The following is a 22,744-nucleotide window of genomic DNA, read 5'->3' on the forward strand; positions in this document are numbered from 1 at the left end:
TATATACATGTCTATTTTGTTCTCATTCTTGAACGGTATTTCTGCAGGGGTATATAATTCCAGTCTGGCAATTGTTTTCTTTCGGCACAGTGAAGATCTCATTATACTATGAGAATTCAGCTGTCAGTCCGTCACACTTGAAGAAAATTTGTCATTTTTCTCCTATATCTTCAATGATTTTTATTTTTACCTTTGTATTCTGCAATGTTATTCTGTTGTTTTTTGACATATATTTCTTTTATTTATTCTGCTTACGATTCAATGAGCTACTTGAATCTAAGGACTGATGTCTTTCGTCAGTTCTAGAAAATTGTCATCTCTTCAAATAGTGTCCAAAATAAAAGGTAAAAGGGATAATACTATCAGAAATCAGTAAACCTAGAAAGTTTTTTAAAGAACCAAATAAAATTTTTAGAAATAAAATGAAAAATAAAATGAACAAAATTAATTAAGACATTAGAAGACATTATCTAGCATGCATCACAAAGAAAGATCACAAGAAATTATCCTTCTAATTCAATTCACTATTATTTCTTCAATATTTTCTTTAAAAAGGACAAGAATTTTATAATCTGTGTCTGATAACACTACCATCTGAAGTCATTGTTTGTTTGCTTCTGCTGTGTGATACTTCTGCTGATTTTTGCTCATGTTGCCATTTTCCCTTGTGTGCTTAGTTGTTTTTAACTGTGTTCTGTTCATTGATGTTAAAAATTTTCAGGATTCTTTGAAGCTGAGGATGATGGTGTTTTCCTCCAAAAAGGATTTATGTTTGCTTCTGCCAAAAACATTGGTGAAATTTCAAGTTTGAGACCACCTTCACAACTTGAGGTAGATAAAGTGAGATCAGCTTGTATATATCTCTATATATGGAGGACATGCCATAAATTACACAATACCTATGTCCTCCACAGGATGCTCCAACTTCATACAACATATTACATATATAATTCACTTATAATATAATACATAGCTTATAAGGTCTATAAGCATGCACAATTTCTTCATAAAATGAAATTATGACTTCAAAACCATATCTCAGTTTCTGATTTCTGATAGTTTCCAAAAACATATCTTTTATATCTCTGTCTCTCTGGCCCATGCTCCACCTCTTCAATTTCAATTTAAGAAATATTAGTCCCTGCCAGTACTATTCCAGGGAATATCTCATATGACAACTGTATTAAGCTGAATGTCCTTTACCCTCACAATTACATCAGCATTGGCCATTAAGAAAATAATGATAATATTTATTCTCTCATTGACAGGTCTCAATTAGGAGTCACAGAAATCATTATCGCAATACCAACTTATGACTAGCATAGGTTGAAGATTACAATGACAGAGAGAAGAAGAGGTGCTAAAATAAAAGTGTAATGGGGGAGTCATTTTATGAAGTTTCAAGCAATAACTAGCAATTTCTTAAACTATAATACACACACACACACACACACACACACACACACACACACACAAAGAATGACAACAAAAACCCAAAAATATCCAGGGTCTTGGTGATCAAGGCCATTTATCAAACCACTGCTTATAAGAGTAACTAGAAGGACCAATCACGAGGCTAATGACAACATAACAGAGAGGAACACCATGGTGGGTTCCTTTGACTCTGGACAGATCCATACATGCAGGGTAGAACGTGTCACTACCTGCGCAAACCCAGCTGCTAAAGCACTTCTAGGATCTCTATATGAGTTATAAGCAAGCTAAGATCACAAGCCATAGCACTCCCCCTCAGAAAGAGTCTTACTTCTATGGATAGAAGGAACCTCTGCTCTGCGGATACTGTATTTTCCACAAATATAGAAGGGAAAATATTACCTTTAAAATGAGAGATACTAAGACAGGAGTCCACAAAAACAAGCTTCAAAGACGTATCACAGAAATTTTGGTTGACTTTCTAAGAATTCATCATCGACACATGTTTTTACAATAATGATTAACAGAACTGCTGGATGTATAACATCATTTCCAACAGTACTTCTTCCAATTTATGTCAGAAATATTGCCATGAAATCTGGTACATTTCTTAAGATACAAACTACTTCTCATATTTAGTGAATGGGGGAAATCAGTAGCAGGCTGAGTTTAATAGACTTTACCAAAGTGAATTCTAGTCATGAGTAAAAAGAAATATATTCACATTGAGTAACTACACACTCTTCTTTGGTGTTCTTTTTTCTCATATCCTTTTAAAAAAGAACAGAGGAGAAATAAACTTAGAAGGCAGTAGAGCAGTTTTATGAGGTACAAAATATCATTAAATTAATATTTAAATATTTAATGTAATATTTATATTATTATTATTTTAAATACTGGCTCTTAAAGGCTCCCCGATCTGTCACTCAGCAGCTCTGAGCTTTTAACCCTTTCCTAAGTGAGAAAGAAAGATAATGGCAGACATATTTTTTTACCATTCAGATATGACACTATGTACATGAAAGATAGAGAAGATAATGTCCTCAACCAAATATAAATCTGTTAGCAGTCGCTGATAATAGAAAGTGCAGTTCAAAACAATTATCTTGAATAAGCACAGTGCTGTACACACTTGGTTGAACCGATTCTCAGGCAGATAAAACTATGAGAGTCTTGCCTAAACTATAATAGTCCAGAGAAGGGTTTTGGCACTTTTAATATTCAAGCAAATAGTCATTTCATCATTTCCCTAATTTTCAATGAATTATCCTGGTAAAATAAGCATAAGAAAAGTCTCAAAGAAAGCTCAAATCAGTAGCCCATGGGAGCTAGTAATGATAATTGGAAAATATTTTTTTAGGAGAACAGGTTAAAATGAAATATCAAATTAGAACTCTAGCTTAAGAAAACAGAAACAATGTTAGAACTTTACCATAAACTGTAAGGAAATCATTAAAATTCTATCCATTTTCGATTAAAAATATAAGGATGGCAAAATTGTAGCCCTAATCTCAAAGAGACCAATAACTCTCATGCCTTTATATCCAAATTAAGATGTGAGTTACTTCTGGAGCTTTGTGATATTGCAAAAAGCACGTTATCTATAGCCCCTTTATTGGGTTGGACTGGGTATTTTCTATTCTCCCTAATAAATCTAAAATATCTATGAATCTACTTTCCCCTGACATTTGATCACCCCTAACCCCACATCCTGTACCCTCCTCTCTTAAGGAATATTACCCCCAATATATACATGTATTAAGATTTCTTGTTGAACCCAGGCCATTGGAATAAACTATTAGGCCTGTCATGAGAAGTACCTGAAACACTAGCCTGCAAGCCTTACTTTCCCAGGTGAAGCAGAAAGGAGGTCAGAAACTAACCTGAGCCATATCCTCCATATCAGAACTTTTCCTGGGGACCCTGCAAGGCCTCCAGAGAACTGATTTATCTAGGCCAGTAATTCTCCTTTCCTATAGTGTTCATTTTTTTCCCCCAGTTTTATTAAGAAATAATTAACATATATCACTGTATAAGTTTCAGGCGTACAGTATGATGGTTTGATTTAAATATACAGTGAAATGATTACCACAACAGGCTCAGCTAACATTCATCATCTCATACAGGTACAATGAAAAGAAAAACATAATCATTTATTTTTGTTTCCAAAAGTACCGAACATTTTCAAAGGAAAAAAATCCAGTACTTATAACTTCTGCTTGAGTGAGCAAATCACTTCTCCCAGATCGCAGTGACTGCTTTCACAGACCATTTCCCTCTGAAGTTAAAGGTCAAAGGATAAAAGTCCATCTGGTAGTTTAAAGTAATGGTCTCAGCAGAGATTCAGCTTTTTTTTTTTTTTTTTTTTAATAAATTTACTTATTTGTTTGTTTTTACTTTTGGCTGTGTTGGGTCGTTGTTTCGGTGTGCGGGCTTCTCATTGCAAGTGGCTTCTCCCGCTGCAGAGCATGTGGGCTCTAGGCACACGGGCTCAGCAGTTGTGGCGCACGGGCCCAGTTGCTCCGTCGCATGTGAGATCCTCCCGGACCAGGGATCGAACCCGTGTCCCCTGCACTGGCAGGCGGACCCCCAACCGCTGCGCCACCAGAGAAGTCCAGAGATTCAGCTTTGATGGCAAGCTTCCTTCCATGACTCCCACACCCTCACTGAATCTTGAGACGCAAGCACCTAATCAACAAGATCAGTAACAGCAAACACCTCAACACAAAGCAGGGTCCTCTTAAAAAGCTGGTGGGTGACTCCTCAGATATAGCCTCCTGCCCCTAGAATTTCCATTTACATCCACAATTGGGTAATGCCCACAAGGGATCACAGAATTATTAAATATCAACACTGTTCTTAGTCTGATGGCTTATTTAACCGTCTTCTGTCTTCAACAGGACTGTTAGTATTGAAAAATACATTTTTGTGGCCTCTCTTTATCTAATCTTCAAAATTACCTTAGCTTCTTAAGAAAAGCAATCTATTGAGAAAAGAGATCTTGAGGGAAGTATACAGTAAACTGGATTTCTATCTCTTGCCTTACAACAAAATAACATCTGAAATAAATATTTAAAGGTTTAACATGAAATCACTAGAGGAAAATATAGGGAAATATTTTTATATTTTTAGGGTGATAAATATCTTTACAAGCATGGCACAAAATCCAAAAATTATAATGGAAAAGCTGATATATTTGATTTCATAAAAATTAGGAATTTCTGTAAAAATTCCAAACAAAAAGAACCCCTACCACAAGAAAAATCGGGGTGGGAGAAACTAAGGTAAAACTTTCCAACATATGACAAAAAGTTAATTTCCATGATAGATTATGAGTGTATAAAAAAAAGTTAAGTAGAAAAAGATAACTCACAATTTTAAAATACCAAAAGTAATAAACCAGATATTTCAGGAAATAAAACAGCTAATAAAAATACGTCATAGGCCTTCATTAAAAATCAAAGAAGTATAAATCAAAGAGTCCCTTTTTTACCCAATGAAATCGACAAATGTTAAAAAGATTGATAATTACAAGTGCTGGCAAGGATATAAGGAGAGACAGGCACGTTCATACTGTTTTCATAGAAGCATAAGTGTCTTTCTCAAAGGTCATTTAGATGAATCTATCTAAATTCAAAATGTACATATCCTCCACTCCTGCAATTCCAAGTCTCTTAACTTATCTGATAGAAATGTTCACATAAGCAGATGAGGATATGCACAGAGATATTTATTTATTGCAGCATTATTTGTAATAGCAAAGACAGGCAAATAACCTAAATTTCTGTTAATAAACAATTGAGTTAATATAAGGCATTATGGTAAACCCAAACAATATAAAATACTATCCAATTACTTTAAAATTATGTAAATCCATCACTGAAATACTTACTCTTAAAGCCTTCAGCCCCCATGCTGGCAGTCTACTCTGAGGCCATCATGTTGCGAATAAGCCCAGACTATCCCAGGCACAGAGACCAGTGGGGAAGTCCTGAAACTACATGAAGTGGGAGAGAGATGCCTGGCCAGCATCTAGGTGCTCCATTCCCTATTGCAACTCCAGCCACCAACTGACTGCAACTGCATGACAGACCCTGAGCCACACTTGCCCAGCCAAGCCTTTCCTGAATCCCTGACCCATCAAAAACCACGAGGGGCTTTTGAGTCTACAGAGCTGATGACCAGATGCTGAACAGAGATGAATTTATCAAGCTGGTAGTACTCACCAACAAGGCTTCCTGACCACATAAGAGAACATGCTTGCTTTTCTTTCTCCCAGACTTTATGCCTAAACCATTCCCACAGCAAAATGGTAAATGAAGGAATCTAACAGCTGATTCTGCGGAAAGTGCACAGCTGGCCAGCTTCATTCAGAGGTAACCACCTGGTTCTTCATCACTTCACAGCGAAGGGAAATGTCTGAAAACTATTCCACAGAGTGATAAAGGGATGTGAGTGGCGTGATGTGTACTTTTCTCCCTTTGGTAAATGCACAGAGAGTTTAGGCATGTATGTTTACATACGTCCACTTCTGATTTTCAGGTGGAAAAGTGGACTTTTGGTTACACTCACTAGTTTTATAGCAGCAAGAATGTTAGTAAACATTTAGGGGAAAAAAAATAGGACAAGAGGAGCCTAAAAGTCCTATCCCAGAAAATAAGGGGAGGCACACATACACTCACATACAGACACACACACTCACATACAGACACACACACACGCACACACAATGATGGGGTACGTCAAAAGGTATAAACTCCCAGTTATAAAATAAATAAGTGATAAGTGCTGGAGATATAATATACACTATCGTGACTATACTTACTAATACTGTAGTGTATATTTGAAAGTTGCTAAGAGAGTAGAACTTAAAAGTTCTCATCACAAGACAAAAAACTGTAACCATGTGTGATGATGTTTCAGACTTTCAGACTCATCTTCTAGCACCAGAAAGTAAGGGAGTGCTAAACACATATACACGACGATGGGGATATGTCAAAGGGACACAGGACCCAGCTCCCAATGGCCAAAGCTGGAATAATTTGAGCAAAAATACGAACAACATATTATTAGGTTATAATCCAAAGTGTAAAATAAATATCAATGAGTTAATACTGATATAAATATATGATTGAATAAATTAATAAGAGTAGACAAATCTCCAGTACAGAAGAATTCCAAACAATCTATGTAGATACCCCACTCTCAAGGTGAAGCAGAACTCTCTCCTCTTTAAGTGTGGGCTGAACACAGTGACTTCCTGCCAAAGAGTACAGAATGGAAAGGCACAAAAGAGAATATCTTCGAGGTGGAGAAGCCTGATAAACACTACCTCAGCCAGGTAATTAAAGTTAACATCATCGATGATTAAGTCATATTAATAGCATAGACTCTTGATATGGTATGTTAAGAATGACACTTTACCTCTGCGGTCTGTCTCCCAAAAGCACATGATACCCATCTCAGCCTGAGGAAAACATCAGACATTCCACAAATATACATGACCAGTCCTCCTCAAAACTGTCCAGGTCATCAAAAACAAGGAAAGTCTGAGAATGTCTGAGAAACTCAGCCAAGAGGAACCTAACGAGACGTGACATCGAAATGTAACATGGTATTCCTGGGTTGGATACCAGAACAACAAACTAAAAGGACATCAGGAAAAAACTAAGGAAATATGAATAAAGTGTGGACGTTAGTTAATAAGGCTGTGCCAACATTGGTTCATTAGTTGTGACAAATGTACTATACTAATATAAGATGTTAGTGACAGGGAAACTGGGTGTGTGGTATATCGAAACTCTCTGTACTAGCTTTGCAACATTTCAGTAAATCTAAAACCATTCTATAAATAAAAAGTTTATTTAAAAAGGGAAGGAAGAAAAGAAATAGGCGTGAATCCATATTATTCCACCACAAAATTTCCACTATTTAAAAACGTTGGCTACTTTCTTTTAATTTTTAAAAAAATGCATGTACACACACATAAATGTACACAATTTTTTCTATACACATTTTTTTTTTTTAAATCAAGTTTTTTTTTTTTTAATTAATTAATTAATTAATTTATTTTGGCTGTGTTGGGTCTTCGTTTCTGTGCGAGGGCCCTCTCCAATTGCGGCAAGTGGGGGCCACTCTTCATCGCGGCGCGCGGGCCTCTCACTGTCGCGGCCTCTCCCGTTGCGGAGCACAGGCTCCAGACGCGCAGGCTCAGTAGTTGTGGCTCACGGGCCCAGCCGCTCCGCGGCATGTGGGATCCTCCCAGACCAGGGCTCGAACCCGTGTCCCCTGCATTGGCAGGCAGACTCCCAACCACTGCGCCACCAGGGAAGCCCCCTATACACATTTTTTTAATCAAGAAATTATTCTATACATAATTTTGTTTCTTTGCATGTAATACTATTTCATAAGCATTTCTTATTTTGTCAATAAATTCTTTAAAATATATATATTTTTAAATTTAGGTAGAGCCATAGGTTGGGATATGGACCCATTTAAACAATATATGGTATTGTTAAGTGAAAAAGCTGAACCTCTGCTTTATATATTTCAGTGCTATATGATTTTTTAAAATAAACAATGTGCAGACGCTGCTTTCACATCTGCCGCCGTCAGTGGTGGAGCCTGATAAGCTGCCTGGATTTGCCTTCGGGAAGGAAGGAATTACTCCCCTGGCTGCTGGGGGTGCCACCCGGCAGGGCCTGCCTCAGCTGAAGAGAGCACTTGCCCAATGCCACACCCCTTCCCGGGAAAGCCAGCTCCCTCTTGGACAGCTCTAAATGGCCACGCTAGTAGGAAGAGCTCACAGAGTGGGCGGAGGCCTCCCTTGAGAGACCGCCTCACAGCTCACCTCACCCTCCCCACAGTCCTTTTCCTTCCATAGGAGCTGATCTCGAGGGCACACCTGTTAAAACCCCTGGGATGCCAGTCTCCATCTCAGTGTCAGTTTCCTGAGAAACCCAAACTCTGACACTGCCTTTCTCCTGAGCTTCTATCTCAGAGAAATGACCTCTTAGTAAATATCAGTATATTGCCCAGGCTCCCTGGCTCTAGCATCAGACCAGGATAAGCCAATGGGAAACACTGACAGAAGATCGGAGGGTGGGAAGACGGGAGAAGTCAGAATACATCTTCCCTGTTCTAGCCTCAGACAGGACCCCTGGCAGGGGCTGCATCTCTCCAGGGTCCCAGCTCCTACAGGGAAGTCCTGGCTGCCAGCTCTGGGTTTCATCAGCTTTTCCCTTCGCCTTTCCTGCCCTCAAGGTAGTACAAGCTACTTTCTGGTACTATTCCCTGGGTTGCCACATTACCATACCATCCCGTTTGGCTTTCAGCTCTTCCAACACCTTTGTAACTGGTTTCTTATATTAAATTCTCTTGATTAAATTACCAGGTATGGACTTTTATTTTTCTAATTGGCCATATAGCAAATGATCAGACATCAGATATACACATACAAATACCCCAAGGCATAAATGAAGCTAAATTAAATATAGGCAAAGAACTTTTCATTCTGAGAGTCTACTTGTTTTTAATTCTCAGTCTCCTAGATGCAAAACATATTTTAATTAGATCTTGCTTCAGCTGGATCTCAAGGGGAAAAAAAAAAAGCACTGCCAAAATAATCCTAAAAACAGTTTGTTTCATTAGAAGCTACAATCAAGAAAGACATGACTCACTAAATAAAAGGAGTATTAAGTCATTTTAGGAAAAAATGTTTTAAGTTTTGTTTTAGCTCATAAGACAGGAAAGAGAGGAAACCAGTTTATTAACGGTACAGGACAGCCCTTGCCACCCTCAGGCGGAGGATGAAACAGATGGACTAAGAGGTAAAGGGCTATGGGCTTTGTCTAAACGACATTGTTTTTCTTGCCTAGGCAGGTCTCCTGCCTATGCAGGTGGTAGGTCAGAGACCAAGAAACACGAAAAGAGAAAGAACATCATGTTCAGTTAAGTTTATGTGATTTATTTCTAGTTTTTTTCTGAAATAATTTTTGGAACATAATGACTACAGCACCTTGCATTTATTCTCGAAAAATGAGCTCAGTGGAAATAGACAACAAAAAGATAACTTCCAGAGGATTTTTGGTATTCTCCCTGAGGACAGAGAATGGGATTAACAGGGAGATTAAAATGACCATTTACTTTCTTTAAAGACCCAGTGGTTAGGTACTCAATCACAATTACAGTCAATCACAATTACAGTGGCAACTTAAAGACAGAACTTAAAAATCTGGTAATGGATATAGGGGTTTATAATTTAGGAGGGAACCATAATTTTAGAAATGTGTCACCTTTTAATGTGTATATTTAGGCTTAAGTCAACAAAATTACATGCGTTCATTTGGATAAGGAATCTTAAAATTACATTTGTAAAAACATTCACAACTCTCTTAAGCAACTTCTTTTCTTCTAACAAATGTTTCTTCAACAAACAACATTCGTTATTACTTGCTGGAAAAAAACATAAAAGTAAAAAACCCTATGATATCACCATCTTTGGCATGATTCAATTCAAGTTTTTAAGATGATAAAATGTTCCCTCTGTCTGTGCTGCCCTACAGGGTGCTGCCAGCACATCACCGCTGAGCACTTAAAAAGTGGCCAGCATGATGAGGAACTGAATTCCTTTTTATGCTTTTTAACTTTAATTCATGCAAATTTTAATTTGCATAGTCACATGTGAAACTTAAAAATCTAGTAGAAAAGAGAAAGTAGTTATGAAATAGCCAAGTAAAAAAATAAGACGGTGCTCTTTCTACACCCAACATGCTCCCTTTAATTTGTTCTTGCCGCTAAAGCTAAAATGACCTTTCCAAAATGTAAATGAGACTTTGTCACTATGAACAAAAGTGGAAACAAAACCAAGCAAACAGAAGAATATGTCAGTGAGTTTCAGTTGCTCTTAAAACAAAACCCAAAAGCCCTAAGATGGTCTGCAAGGCCCTGCCTGGCCCTGGCCCCTGACTACCTTTCCTGCCTCATCACCCATCACACATCTCTCTGCCTACCAGCTACCTGGTCATCTCCCAATTCTGGGTCACGCCATGCTCCCTGCTACCCCAGGCCCTTTGTATGTGCTGTTGCCTCCCCTCAGAATCCTCTTCTGCTTGCCTGTCACTTCCTCCTGGACACCTTCTTAGACCTCTCTGACTAAGCCAACTCCCCCTCACTACACTCTCTCACAGCCCTGCATATAATTTCTAGGCAGCACCAATCACAGCTGCAGTGAGAGACACTCTTGCAGGATTTTTTGATAAACATCCAGTCCTGTGGGGATGGACCATGAGAATAAGGAGTAAGTCTTTCCTCTCCCCTCACCACCATTTAGCCCCCAGCCTCTTAACCATTACTGCCCACACAATAGGAACTCTAAATATTTGTTGAAAAAGTTACTAACCATAACCATAATAATAACAATAACCCCTAATCTAGCCTCTACTACCTTTCAGGCACTTTTCTAATTAGTTTACATAGATTAATTCATATAACCCTCAAAACAAACCTGTGAGGTAGCTACTATTATTATCTCCATTTTATAGGTGAGGAGACTGAGGCATAGAGAAGTTAAGGGACTTGCCCAAGGGCACACAACAGTTATGGGCAGAGACAGGATTCAACTCCAGCAGTCTGGCCCTTAACCACTAAGCTGTACGGCCTTTATATGATTAAGTGGCAACTGCAGTTAAGTGATCCAGGGACAGGGGATACAAGCCAAAGAGCAGTAAAGGAGCGTTTCCTTTGGGAGGATAAATTCAGTTGGATCCCAGGGGGTACCTGGTGTTGGGTGAGAAAAAAGGAGGTGAAAGACCACTTCTGGGGTAGAGAAAAGAAATGGTCCCTGTAAAGTGTATCTGGCGAACAGTAAAAATCTGAGCTTTAATGGAAGGCGTGTTTCAACACAGCTGGAACTTTTGTGAGATAGGCATCTTGAGACCCTTTCTGGCCCTCTAAATTGGCAAAGTACCATCAGAGCAGAAGTTGAAAATAACCTGAACCCTTTGAACTTCTAAATCCAAGTTATGCATATAACATGTGCAAGTCCCCTATAAGATATGGGACATAGAGTCCCCCTGAGGTGTGGGTCCCATACCAGACTCACTCACTAGCCAACACGTTTGCTCCCTCCTGCCTCACACAGTGGTGCCAATTAAGCAGATAAAGGGCTTAACATAGGGTCTGACATAGAGTAAACTCAACAGAGGCATATGGGAATTCAACAAACACACAGCACTTACTATGGGATGGGTCTGCTCTGAGTGCTTGACAAATATGGACTAATAAATGGCTACACATCTATGTCCCAGGCCTGCAGGACTGCTATGAATGGATGAAGCTGTTAAGTGTTAAGCCCTCAAGTGGTAACACTGTTACTTGAGTAATGAGAAATAAGGCTGAAAAGAAGAGTGCATTTAGGAGTACACAATTTCCCACATGTGTTGTGGCAGTCTCTGAGAAATTCTGAGTGGAAACAAAGTGCGAGGAAGTAATTATTTTCGGAAAACTAATAATCGAACCATAAGAAGAGACATAGGCAATGGAGATGGAGTTGAGGGATGAATAAAACAAAAACTGTGTCCTAAAAAATATTTAAATTCTTGGGGAATGATTATGTCTGAGGTATGAGTAGAGATGCTTTCAAAGATTACCCTATGAACTAAAGTTGATAAAAGTCTCAAAATCCCATTCATGAAAGGTGCATTAAAAAGCTGTCTAGCAGGACTTCCCTGGTGGTCCAGTGGTAAAGAATCCGCCTTCCAATGCAGGGGACGCGGGTTCAATCCCTGGTCGGGGAACTAAGATCTCCCATGCCGCAGGGCAACTAAGCTCGAGTGCCACAAATACTGAGCCCGTGCGTCTCAACTAGAGAACCTGCGTGCCGCAAACTACAGAGCTCACGCACCCTAGAGCCATGCGCCACAAATAGAGAAGAGAAAACCTGCATGCCACAACTAGAGAGAAGCCTGCGCACCCCAAGGAAGAGCACGCACGCTGCAATGAAAGATCCCACGTGCATCAACGAAGATCCTGCGTGCCACAACTAAGATCCGACACAGCCAAAAATAAAAAATTAGAAAAAAAATAGCCATCTAGCAATGGGAAAATTTCATAATGGAAATATAAGTTAAAAAAGAAAATAGAACAGTATATGCAGCATGATCCCATTTTTGTTAAAAAAAAAAAAAGAAGTGATACACATAGAAAAGTCCTGAGGGAAAAAACCAAAATATTAATAACAGATAATAACAAGTACACAATCTTTATTTTCTCCTTTATACTTTTTTTATACTTTCTGAAATTTCTGCAATACGTAGTATCTTTATAACAAGGGGAAAATATTATAAGCTCTCTATACAAAGATTTAAAACCTAGAAGAAACCCACCTAATCCAAAACCCTCATATTATGGTCACAGAAAGTGAAACAACTGCTCAAAGGTCACACAGCAAATAATTCTTGTGAATCCAGGTTTAGGACCCTTCACATGACCCGTCTCTCAAGATCTTTGAAGCTTCCCAGAAAAATCAATGTTCTCTTTTTCTTTGAAAGTTTCCAAGAAATGACAAAGGCATAAATACTTTCCTATGTCAACATTCTTCACATTCACTTCCTGTGAGCTGATCAGTAAGGTATTTAAATACTGTACAAGCAGAGTTGTTTTGTACTATTTCTCTGGTTAATCCAAAAAGAGATAAGATCAACAGTCTATTCACAGTGCTCCTAACCCACACCCTTCCCACCTGAATATACTTCATTCACCTATTTCTCCTGGTCTCGGAAGTTTCTAATCTAAATGGTGCTGGGTGGCACTTTATAGGAAGCCAATGTGTTTGGACAATGAAGTATCATGGAGTAAACTCTGTGCCAAAGACATCAAACCTGACTCAATACCTCAACACCACCTGAAAAAGCCCTGGTCTAAGACTCCTTTGTTTTGGTATTATGTCAAGTATATTGTAGATTGTTGAGAATGTACTGAAGTGGAAACTTTGAATTGAAGAGTTCTATTGATGGAGCAATGTAAAGTGAAATCGACTTGATATTCTGAGAGATGGATGGTTGAATTGGAAAGAACATTGGAGTGTTATCAGATCACAGCAAAGGCAGAAGACTGGCACAGCGGACAGCAATAAAGAGCAATTAAAGGACAAGCCAAGGCAGGGTAAGGAAAGGCAATTAAAGAAACAGACTGTGTATGAAATGTCCTGTAGACGCGACAAAAGCGGTGGGGCTACTTTAATCAATGTGCCTCTTACGTTCAAGGAAGGAAAGGGGTAAATGCAACCAGCAGCAGCACCACTTCCACCCAGCGCTAACACAGTTGAGGTCATTAAGGAACATTCAGTAATTTTTTTTTAAATCATAGCAACATGTATGAAGTCAATGGCAGGAGAAGGGTTGATTGGAACCCCCAGCTAAAGAAATCCAGGTTGGGGCGCCTTCTGTGCCTCCTCATAGCCCTAGGGAGCGCTGTTGCTCAAAGTTCAGTGTGCAGACAGATCCCTGGGGATTGTGAAAATATAGATTCTGGTATGGTAGGTCTGGGGTGGGGACCAAGAGTCCGCATTCTGTAAGAGTTCCAAGGAGGTGATGCTGATATGCTAGTCTACAGACCACACTTTGGGTAGCAAAGATGTAAAGTGTCTTCTGAATAAGGAAAAATTTTTAAATTCAGTAACACTGAAGCTTATCAAAAATAACAAGAAAAATGACCACTTATTCAGGGCACACTATGTGCCACTTTGTATACTTTATCTAATTTAATTCTCCTAACAACACCTAACAGGGTTTTATCAAGCCTATCTTATGGTTGTAGAAGCTGATATTCAGGAAATTCAAGTTATTTGCCTACCTTCAAAAACAGCTAATAACAGTACCAGAATTTAAATCCAATTCTGTCTGACTTCATTTCTCAATAAGCTACAGCAATGAGATTAAGAGAATTATTATACTAGTTTTGTGATCTTGGAAAGCCCCCTTAATTTCTCTGAGCATGATTTTTTCATCTCTAACATGGAGATAATGGCAGAGCTGTGGTTTGGACCAAACCAGGTGGTAGATGTAAAAGTATTTTGAAATTCATAAAGGACCTTACCTAAATAAGACACAACAACTGTTGTAAATAGCTGATTCTTTTTATATGCCTTAATTTCCTTTCCCTCTCTTCCTAGTACTAAAAATAGTATTGAATGAACACACCTTTCCTTAAAGCAGATATTCTCAAAACTGTTGGTTTCAGAATCCCTTTATACTCTTAAAAATTACTGAGGACCCTAAGAAGCCTTTTCAGATAATTGTGTACATTCTTATTTAAAACTAGACTAAAATTCTTAGTTATAATTTCTTAAAGGTGAAATGCAACATGAAACTTGAAACAATATTAATGAACTTTTCATACCATTATATTAAAATTCATTAGTCTATCTTGCAGTTTGATTGGAACTTACACCCATGCATAATTTTGTAAATCATCCATCGGTCCTTTGGAAAATATTGGTTCACTGAGCTACGTATTTCTTCCAAATGTTGACACATGTCATTGTACCAGATGAAAAAAATCACATTCCTTACTATCTCATCTATTTCATCAGAAAAATCTTTAAGGATTGGGATGCTGTCGAGCTTACAGTGGCAGAAACAAGTTCTCCAAAATTTCAATTTTTACCTAAAAGATCGAATTTTATGACAGGCAGCACGTACCTCATTTTGTTTTCCTGGAAGTGACAAGCTAACGCTTTTCATTTTTGCGAAAGTATGTGCCAAATACCCAAGTCTGAATCACTGGTTTGTCAGCTGGTCTTTCCAATAAAAATGGTGTTCCATGAAAAAGGCAGCTAGTTCAGCTCACAACTCAAACAGCAGCTCAACTGCTTTCCCTCCAGAAAACAACAGTACTTCAGGCTGCAGCAGACGTGCTAAAGGCAGACTCCAATGTTGTCGCACAGAATATTAAAAAGGAAGGTAATTTAGGTTCAAATTTAATAAAATCTGCTTCATTGAGGACATTTTTACTGCTTCATTAAGTGAAACTGGCTTTTTTGGTTTTAACTGCAGATGCATGAGGACTTGTACAGTTGGTGCCACTGCCCTGATTCCTGCTGCGGGGCAAGCAGTTTTCCGGCAGTGTAAACGGCAGCACAGTGAGAAGTGTGAAAAATGTCTATTAATGTTCAAATGGTTTAGACTTCACAGTCCCCTTGAAAGGCTCTTAGGGACCCCTCAGGGATTTACAGACCACACTTTTAGAACTGTTGCTTGAAATACTCTGGCTGAAGCTTTGTTCTACCTGTCTTACCTTTTGCTTCTAAACATATTTATTCAAAATCACTTACAGGTACTCTGGAGTAATATGAAACTCTATTTGGAAAAAAAAAATCACATAATAATAGCTAAATTTATTTTATTGTATAATAGCATCATAAAAAAACTGTTGAGTTTTTCAGTTCTCTCTCTCCATGAGAGACCAAAGGCTCCAGATGCTTGCTAATGCCAAAAAACTTATCAAGGGAAAGAAATCAGCTCTAGGAATAAACTATTGGGCTGGCCAAAAAGTTCCTTCGGTTTTAAGTAAACATAAAAGACATTTTTCATTTTCACCAAGAACTTTATTGACCAACAGATTCATTAACCGAACGAACTTTTTGGCCAGCCCAATACTTTCTCAGGACTATTCCCTGAAAACCAAGATAGAGTGATCTTTAAGGGTCTCAAACCACATCAGTGATATGATATTTGCCACCTAAATCTGTGTAAAGTCCTAAGGTATGGTGAGAAAATGATTGACCCACAAATGAGATATGCGTGCGAAAATTCACTCACTCCAAAACGACTATCATGACTCTATTTTCCTGTTGTAGTACATCTAAAGATATATTAAGAAGGAAACTCAGATTAAGAAGAAAGTCACTTTCCCCCAAATCTGTATACATTGGAAGCTCACAATGACATGATTATTGACTTCACACTGATATAAGGGAAATAAATGGGGGTGGGGGTGGGGGGTTTAGCCATTAGTCCAGAATAAAAATCTGTAGTTAAAAGTCCTTTCAGTTGGGCTTCCCTGGTGGCGCAGTGGTTGAGAATCTGCCTGCCAATGCAGGGGACACGGGTTCGAGCCCTGGTCTGGGAGGATCCCACATGCCGCGGAGCAACTGGGCCCGTGAGCCACAACTACTGAGCCTGCGCGTCTGGAGCCTGTGCTCTGCAACAAGAGAGGCCGCGATAGTGAGAGGCCTGCGCACCGCGATGAAGAGTGGCCCCCGCTTGCGGCAACTAGAGAAAGCCCTCGCACAGAAACGAAGACCCAACACAGCCAAAAATAAATAAATTAATTAATTAATTTTAAAAAAAAAAGAACAAAAGTCCTTTCAGTTATCATAGTCCACTACTTACACGTGATGTGACTTATGCCTATAAATTTAACCCACTGTTTCTAGAAGTGGAATAACTGAACCAACTACATCTGAACAACTTGAGGTACTTGTTTAAAAAATACAGATTCTTTAGATCCATTCCTATCTTAGTCTGCTCAAGTTGCTATAACAAAACGCCATAGACTGGGTGGCTTAAATAACAGAAATTTATTTCTCACAGTTCTAGAGGCTCAGCAGTCCAAGATGAAGGAATTGACCAATTTGCTTCATCAGGTGAGGGCTCTTTCCCTGGTTGGCAGATGGCTGCCTTCTCACTATGTCTTCACATGCTCTTTCCTCTATGGGTGGTGCATGTGCTCAGATCTCCTCTCTCTCTTCCCCTTTTTATAAGGCCACAAATCCCATCATGAGAGTTCCATCCTCATGACCTCATCTAAATCTAATTACCTCTGAAAGGCCCCACTTCCATATATCATCACATTGGTGGGTTGGGACTTCAACATATGAATTTGGGAGGGACACAAACCTTCAGTCCATAACAATTTCAGATCTTCTAAATCACAATCTCTGGGATTGGAGCCCTGGAACCTATGGTCTTTAACAGTTCCCAGCTGGTTCCTATGCAACCTAATGTTTAAGAAACACCTCTGCGAGCCTCAGTTTCCTTATCTGTAAAGTAGGATTGACTGTCACCATACTTTCCTATTTCAGAGTTGCTGATATGCCAAGGATCAATTAAAAATATACAAGAAAATGCTTCTGAAAGTGCAAAGTGCTATGTAATAATCATCTGAACTTTTACCGCCTACTTTTCCACCAAACGTTATTCTAAAAACCAAAAGTGGGAGGATAAAATGAAAAATACTATCAATAATATCTTAATTCTTGTAATCAAACCTCATACAATTAAAATACTCAGGAAACAGAATGTCCAGTTAATATTTAGCTGAACATTCTGGTCATTCTTTTGAGAAGCCCTTTTAAATATATTATTATACTTTCTTTCCTTGGTAAATACAAAACTTAGCTCTTGTTTGATGCCAAAGGGTTTTCATATTGGGTCAGCACTCTGAATATCAGTTCTTGTTGCACAGAACTTAGAAGAGTAATCTATGTTCTGCCTTGGGCTCATCTGCTAAAAGGTTTCTTGTTTATTTTTGTTGTTTGGGGGATATTTCATGGTTGATGGAGGCATGTTTATTTTAACCAGAGGCAGATCTCTAATTACAAGTTGTATTCCAAAAGGTTTTTGTTCCTATGTTGTTTGAAACTTGAAGAGGCTTTCCCCCTACCTACCTTTCCCAAAAGTTATGAATCATGATTAAGTTCTTTGGCTTGTCTAAAATGTCCATAATATAGATGAAATACACTTGCTATGTCTTAAAAGTAATGCAGATATTTTGCAATGGAATTTATCAAACTCAAAAACAAAACTGAATTTAAAACTATTTTCATTTGCCTTTAATACTGATATCTGAGAAAAAGAGTTGCCTGGAGGAAGATAAGAAGCCGACAAAAAATTCCTATAAATATTCTAAAAAGGTTAATGGTCCCCAGATCTTTGTTATACAAAATGCATAAGGTCTCTCAACATGGCTCTAGCGAGAGTCATGATTCACAGTCATGATTAAGGTATGATGGGGCAGGAGACGGCAAAACTGAGTGCCCAGAGGTAACTGAAAAAGTGGAATAGAATGGGAAAAAAAAAGGGTTGAAAGGGTGCCTGTGTATTCCTAAGAGGCTGCATGAAGTAGAAACAGCAGAAATATAAATGGTGAGAGAGAGAAAGACCAGAATATGACTCAAAGCAGAAGAAAGGAAGTCACAGAAAGCAATGCTGAAGAAAACAGTTCCTTACAAGAGCCACAAAGACTTCCAAAGAATTTGGGGTGTGACAGCAAAGTCACCAAAACAGAAGATGCCTTGGTATAAGCAGGGAGACCCATTTGTACCGGAAGGATGGCCTTATTTGTACCTGCCAAACGGCCGCACCTGCCTTGTTTCTTTCTGAGGGCGTGCCCAGTAGCTAGATCTTGATTCTGAATCCAAGTTATCATGGAGGCCCTGCTGGCCTGTTCGGTATGCTGGCCTTAATTGGGAACTTTTATCACTCATTCACTGCCTCTTCCATCTTCCTATGTGCTAAACAAATGATATTCCAGTTTGATCTTATCCCTGAATTGATACCCAATGTCATCTCTATTAATGCACCTATATTTGGATTCCTGACTTTCAACTGGCCATATGAGTATGTGGTTGTGTATTTAGTCTTCCCATCTTGCCCTTTTCCAAGTCAAAGTGTTACTCAGTCTAAGTAAAAGTGCACTTCATTCATTCGACCAAAAGCTGACACTGAGTATGAGGTACCATCTTAGGCGCAGAAGTACACACAACAGTGTTGCTGGGTTCCTAGAAATCTTGGGTACATGTTATTAGAACACGTGCAACAAACACCATAAGGGGAAAACAGGAGATGTCTCTGGCCCCTAAGATGTTCTGGTCATTTTTGAAATAAAATGCTCCACTATAGCTGGACAGATATAAAATTTTACAAACCAAAAAGCAATGTCAATTCTGAGTCAGATTAAGAGCAGAGGACTATCTTGAATATTCTCCACGCTGTATTCTAGAAATAAGATGATATGATGCAAGAGGGAGAGAAAAGCTAACAGAATTCATAACTTTCACACTCAAATGTCTGATAAACAAGGGCAACTTCTGTCACTTACAAAGAACTCTTTCATCAAAAGGTGAAAGTTGTCTTCACTCACAGCCACCCACACACAAGGCCCCTTATGAACACACACACAGGTATATGTATTCATAAGGACAGCAGAAGGTCACAAACACAAAATTATGCCGTGTAAGAGCTTACTGTACAGTGGAGAAGTGTACTACAACGTGGTTGAAAATACCTGCCAGGGAACAGGAAAGTTATTTCAAATAAACGTCCGTGGCCAACCTCAGTGGAAGCTGACATTTCAGTTCAAAACTTAACTTGGAACCAGTAAAGGCATCCAGATCTAACATATCTACTGAAGCATGTACTTATTTGCCCTTCTGGGGTTTTCCACAGTCTGGCTCAGTGCCTAGGCATGAGTACTTCCAGAGCCCAGGGCCAAAGCCTCCAGAGCAGAGCCTGTGGTCTTCCTAGGGATCAAATGGGGAGAAGCCAAGGTAGGGCGGGATCGTCCCTTCTGCATCTACTCTCACATACCTCCGGCATTTAAGTTTATCTGAAACACTTTCAGAAAAATGCAACAGTCATGTCACCACTGCTTATCTCTCCAGAAGGCAACTCTTGTGTTTATCCTACTAGATAACAACCGTGTGGCTGAGGACCACCTCAGTGGTTGGGCTCTTGTAATCCCAATCCCAGATGCAACTAGTCAACCCATTTCTTCAGGTTTATGAAAAGTGTGCTGATGTTTCACCTGAAAAAGGAATCCCATAATTGCAGCTTCTCTCTGGAAGACGTGTCCCAGAGCTCTTTGATGACAACTGTCAAGCTCCTCTTGGAGACTTTTCCCTTTAGAAGTGCATCATTTGGGAAAGTCTAGAGGGAAGAAGGGTACTGAAGTAGGGAAGGGAAAGAAGAATGGGTAAGAGGTTTCACTTTCACCTGAAACCATTAATTAAGAGTTTCAAAAACACAGCAGTGAGTTTTGGTGTACATTAATGGTCCACTGTATTTCATCAAAAGTCATGAAGTAAGAATTCTGTCCAGTTCAACGTGTGTTACAGCAAGAGACCCCTCCTAATGGCATAAAAAATATTCATGATTGTCCTACTTGTAAAAGTACTAAAGACACTTCCATGTCAAAGCCCAGAGTTGCATCATCAGAGCATAAAGAAATGCTTTTGGACCAGATGACTGCAGGTGTCAAAGACTGAAATGCATGTTGCAAAGGCAGATCTCTGCTGATACCTATTGTGGATTTATAAGTAAATGAATAGGAAAGATTTTAAAATGGAATTGAGCAACTGACAATTTACCAAACTTTCAAGACTGTAGATTGGCATGTAGAAGTGATTTCACACGGGAGTTACATACAGATTCGACGTACAATTATTGAATGCCTGCCAAACACTGAAAAGTACTGATACTAAGTTAAGTGATAGTGTTGCAAAAGCTAAGGTCTTCCATTGACAAAAACAAAAAAGGTGACTCAAAAGACTAAAACTAAGTTCTCATCAATATCAGGTGTTCTTAAACAGTGATATATGATGCAGAAATGTATCTTGAGATACAAACAGTATGTGTTTTGGGACACTTACCCTTTGAATCTTAGGCTTATTTTTAAGTACTAATTATATGACACCATCTCTTCAGTCTAGGAATGTTGGTTCCTCAGAGCACTGTATCATCTCCACGATACCCAAGACATAGTGAAAATGGAAATGCTTATGAAAGGAAAGATTTCAAACATCAGAAAAGATATCCTCTACACCGCATTGTTTAATCATAATATGTAAGTGACTATATGCTTTAAGGTACACTAAACATAGAACTGTCACTTCCATATAATACAATAAAATGATTATATCTCCTTGTAGTTTTCAAATTTACTCCCCCACATACAGTGTTGCACAGTGACCCTCACAATAATCTTATCTGATGCACATAGAAGTGATGTTGTCCTCATTTTAACATAGAAGAAATTGAGGTTTGGGGAGAGTTACAGGAGCCCCCAGCAATTAATAACGGCCATGAAAGCAAGAACCCAGGCTTCTGACTCTCAGCCCAGCACTTCCTACCATACATGTAGAATGAAAAGCCACCCCACATTTCATAAAATTGACTGTGGATCCTGCAACTGTCACGACAAAATAGCAGAGGGAGAGTGAGTACTTCTGTTAGCAACCAAAACCGTGTAACCTATGATTGAAAGAGTAGACAAAGAATCATTAACTTTTCTTCACATTCACATAACATGAATATTGACGGAATTTCTGAACAGCTGCATGGAAATTCCTAAACAGAGCCAAGAGAAAAAGTATTTTCTAGAGTTCCTGATACAACTTAAAGAGCTCTGTTAAATCTTTTCAAGTGGAATCGGTTAATGCAAGGAAAGTCATCAATACTGCACCCAGATTCCCCCAAAAGAGGTAAAAAATTAAATTAAAGAATAAAATTTTAAAAAAAAACAAAAAAAAAACACCTTGTCGGTCCTTCCTAAGACCAACAATTTTCGGGCTGGTCATTTTTCCCCACGAAAAAGCTTGTGCTCTCTTGCGGGGCGGGGCGGGAAGAGGTGGGATTTCTAAAGATCTCGATTTTTAACAGCCTGGTTTCATAAACAGGCCCTTCTGAGGATCAGTAATACAAGTGAGAGTGAACTATTCCCCCGGGGGGAAGAGAAGGCTCGGCGGTGATGAGCACTGATAAAAGCCCGCAGAGGAGAGCGAGAAGGCGAAGAGGAGCGGCACAAAAGCTGTCTCTCTCCGGGCCCCGGGTGCTGACGGCGCGCGCTCGGAGCGCAGGAGCGGGTGCCGCCCTCCCCGCCCTCCCGCGCGCCGGGCCGGCCGGGACCTACCAGCGAGAGCACTTTATAGGTGTTGGGGTCCTTGGCCGTGCGGGCGCGCGCCGCCTTCTCCAGCGGCTCCTCCCCCAGGTCCATGGGGGCCAGCAGGGACGAGGCCGCCTGCGGCTCCCCGGGCGCCTCGGCGGCAGAGCCGCGGCCCGGCTCTCGGCCGTTCCCCGCCGGGCCCTCCCGGGGGCCGCGCCCGCCCTCGCCGCCGCGGCTCCCACCCCCCACGCAGCCGTCGCGCTCCATCGTGGCCCTGGACGCTCGGCTCCCACCGCCCCGCCGCGCCTTTAATAGGCTCCGCGCGGGCCCGGCCCCGCCCCGTCCCGCCCGCCGTGCCCGCCCCTTGCCGCCAGACCCTTGGCTCGGCGCCCGCAGTCCGGTGCTACGAATGAGGGGAAAGCAACTC

General features: G+C 39.8%; 1 protein-coding gene across 1 annotated transcript in view; it reads right to left on the reverse strand.

Annotated features, from left to right (window-relative positions):
• Positions 1-22,599, reverse strand: part of ENPP1 (ectonucleotide pyrophosphatase/phosphodiesterase 1) — a 77,261-nt gene extending 54,662 nt beyond the window's left edge. The window contains exon 1 of the mRNA XM_007190871.2: positions 22,345-22,599. Coding sequence (XP_007190933.2) covers positions 22,345-22,584 — 240 coding nt within the window. The 5' untranslated portion in view covers positions 22,585-22,599. The remainder of the gene's footprint in view (positions 1-22,344) is intronic.
• Positions 22,600-22,744: the final 145 nt, after the last annotated feature.

This window comes from Balaenoptera acutorostrata, chromosome 14 (genome assembly GCF_949987535.1).
Source record: "Balaenoptera acutorostrata chromosome 14, mBalAcu1.1, whole genome shotgun sequence".
Lineage (NCBI taxonomy): Eukaryota > Metazoa > Chordata > Mammalia > Artiodactyla > Balaenopteridae > Balaenoptera > Balaenoptera acutorostrata.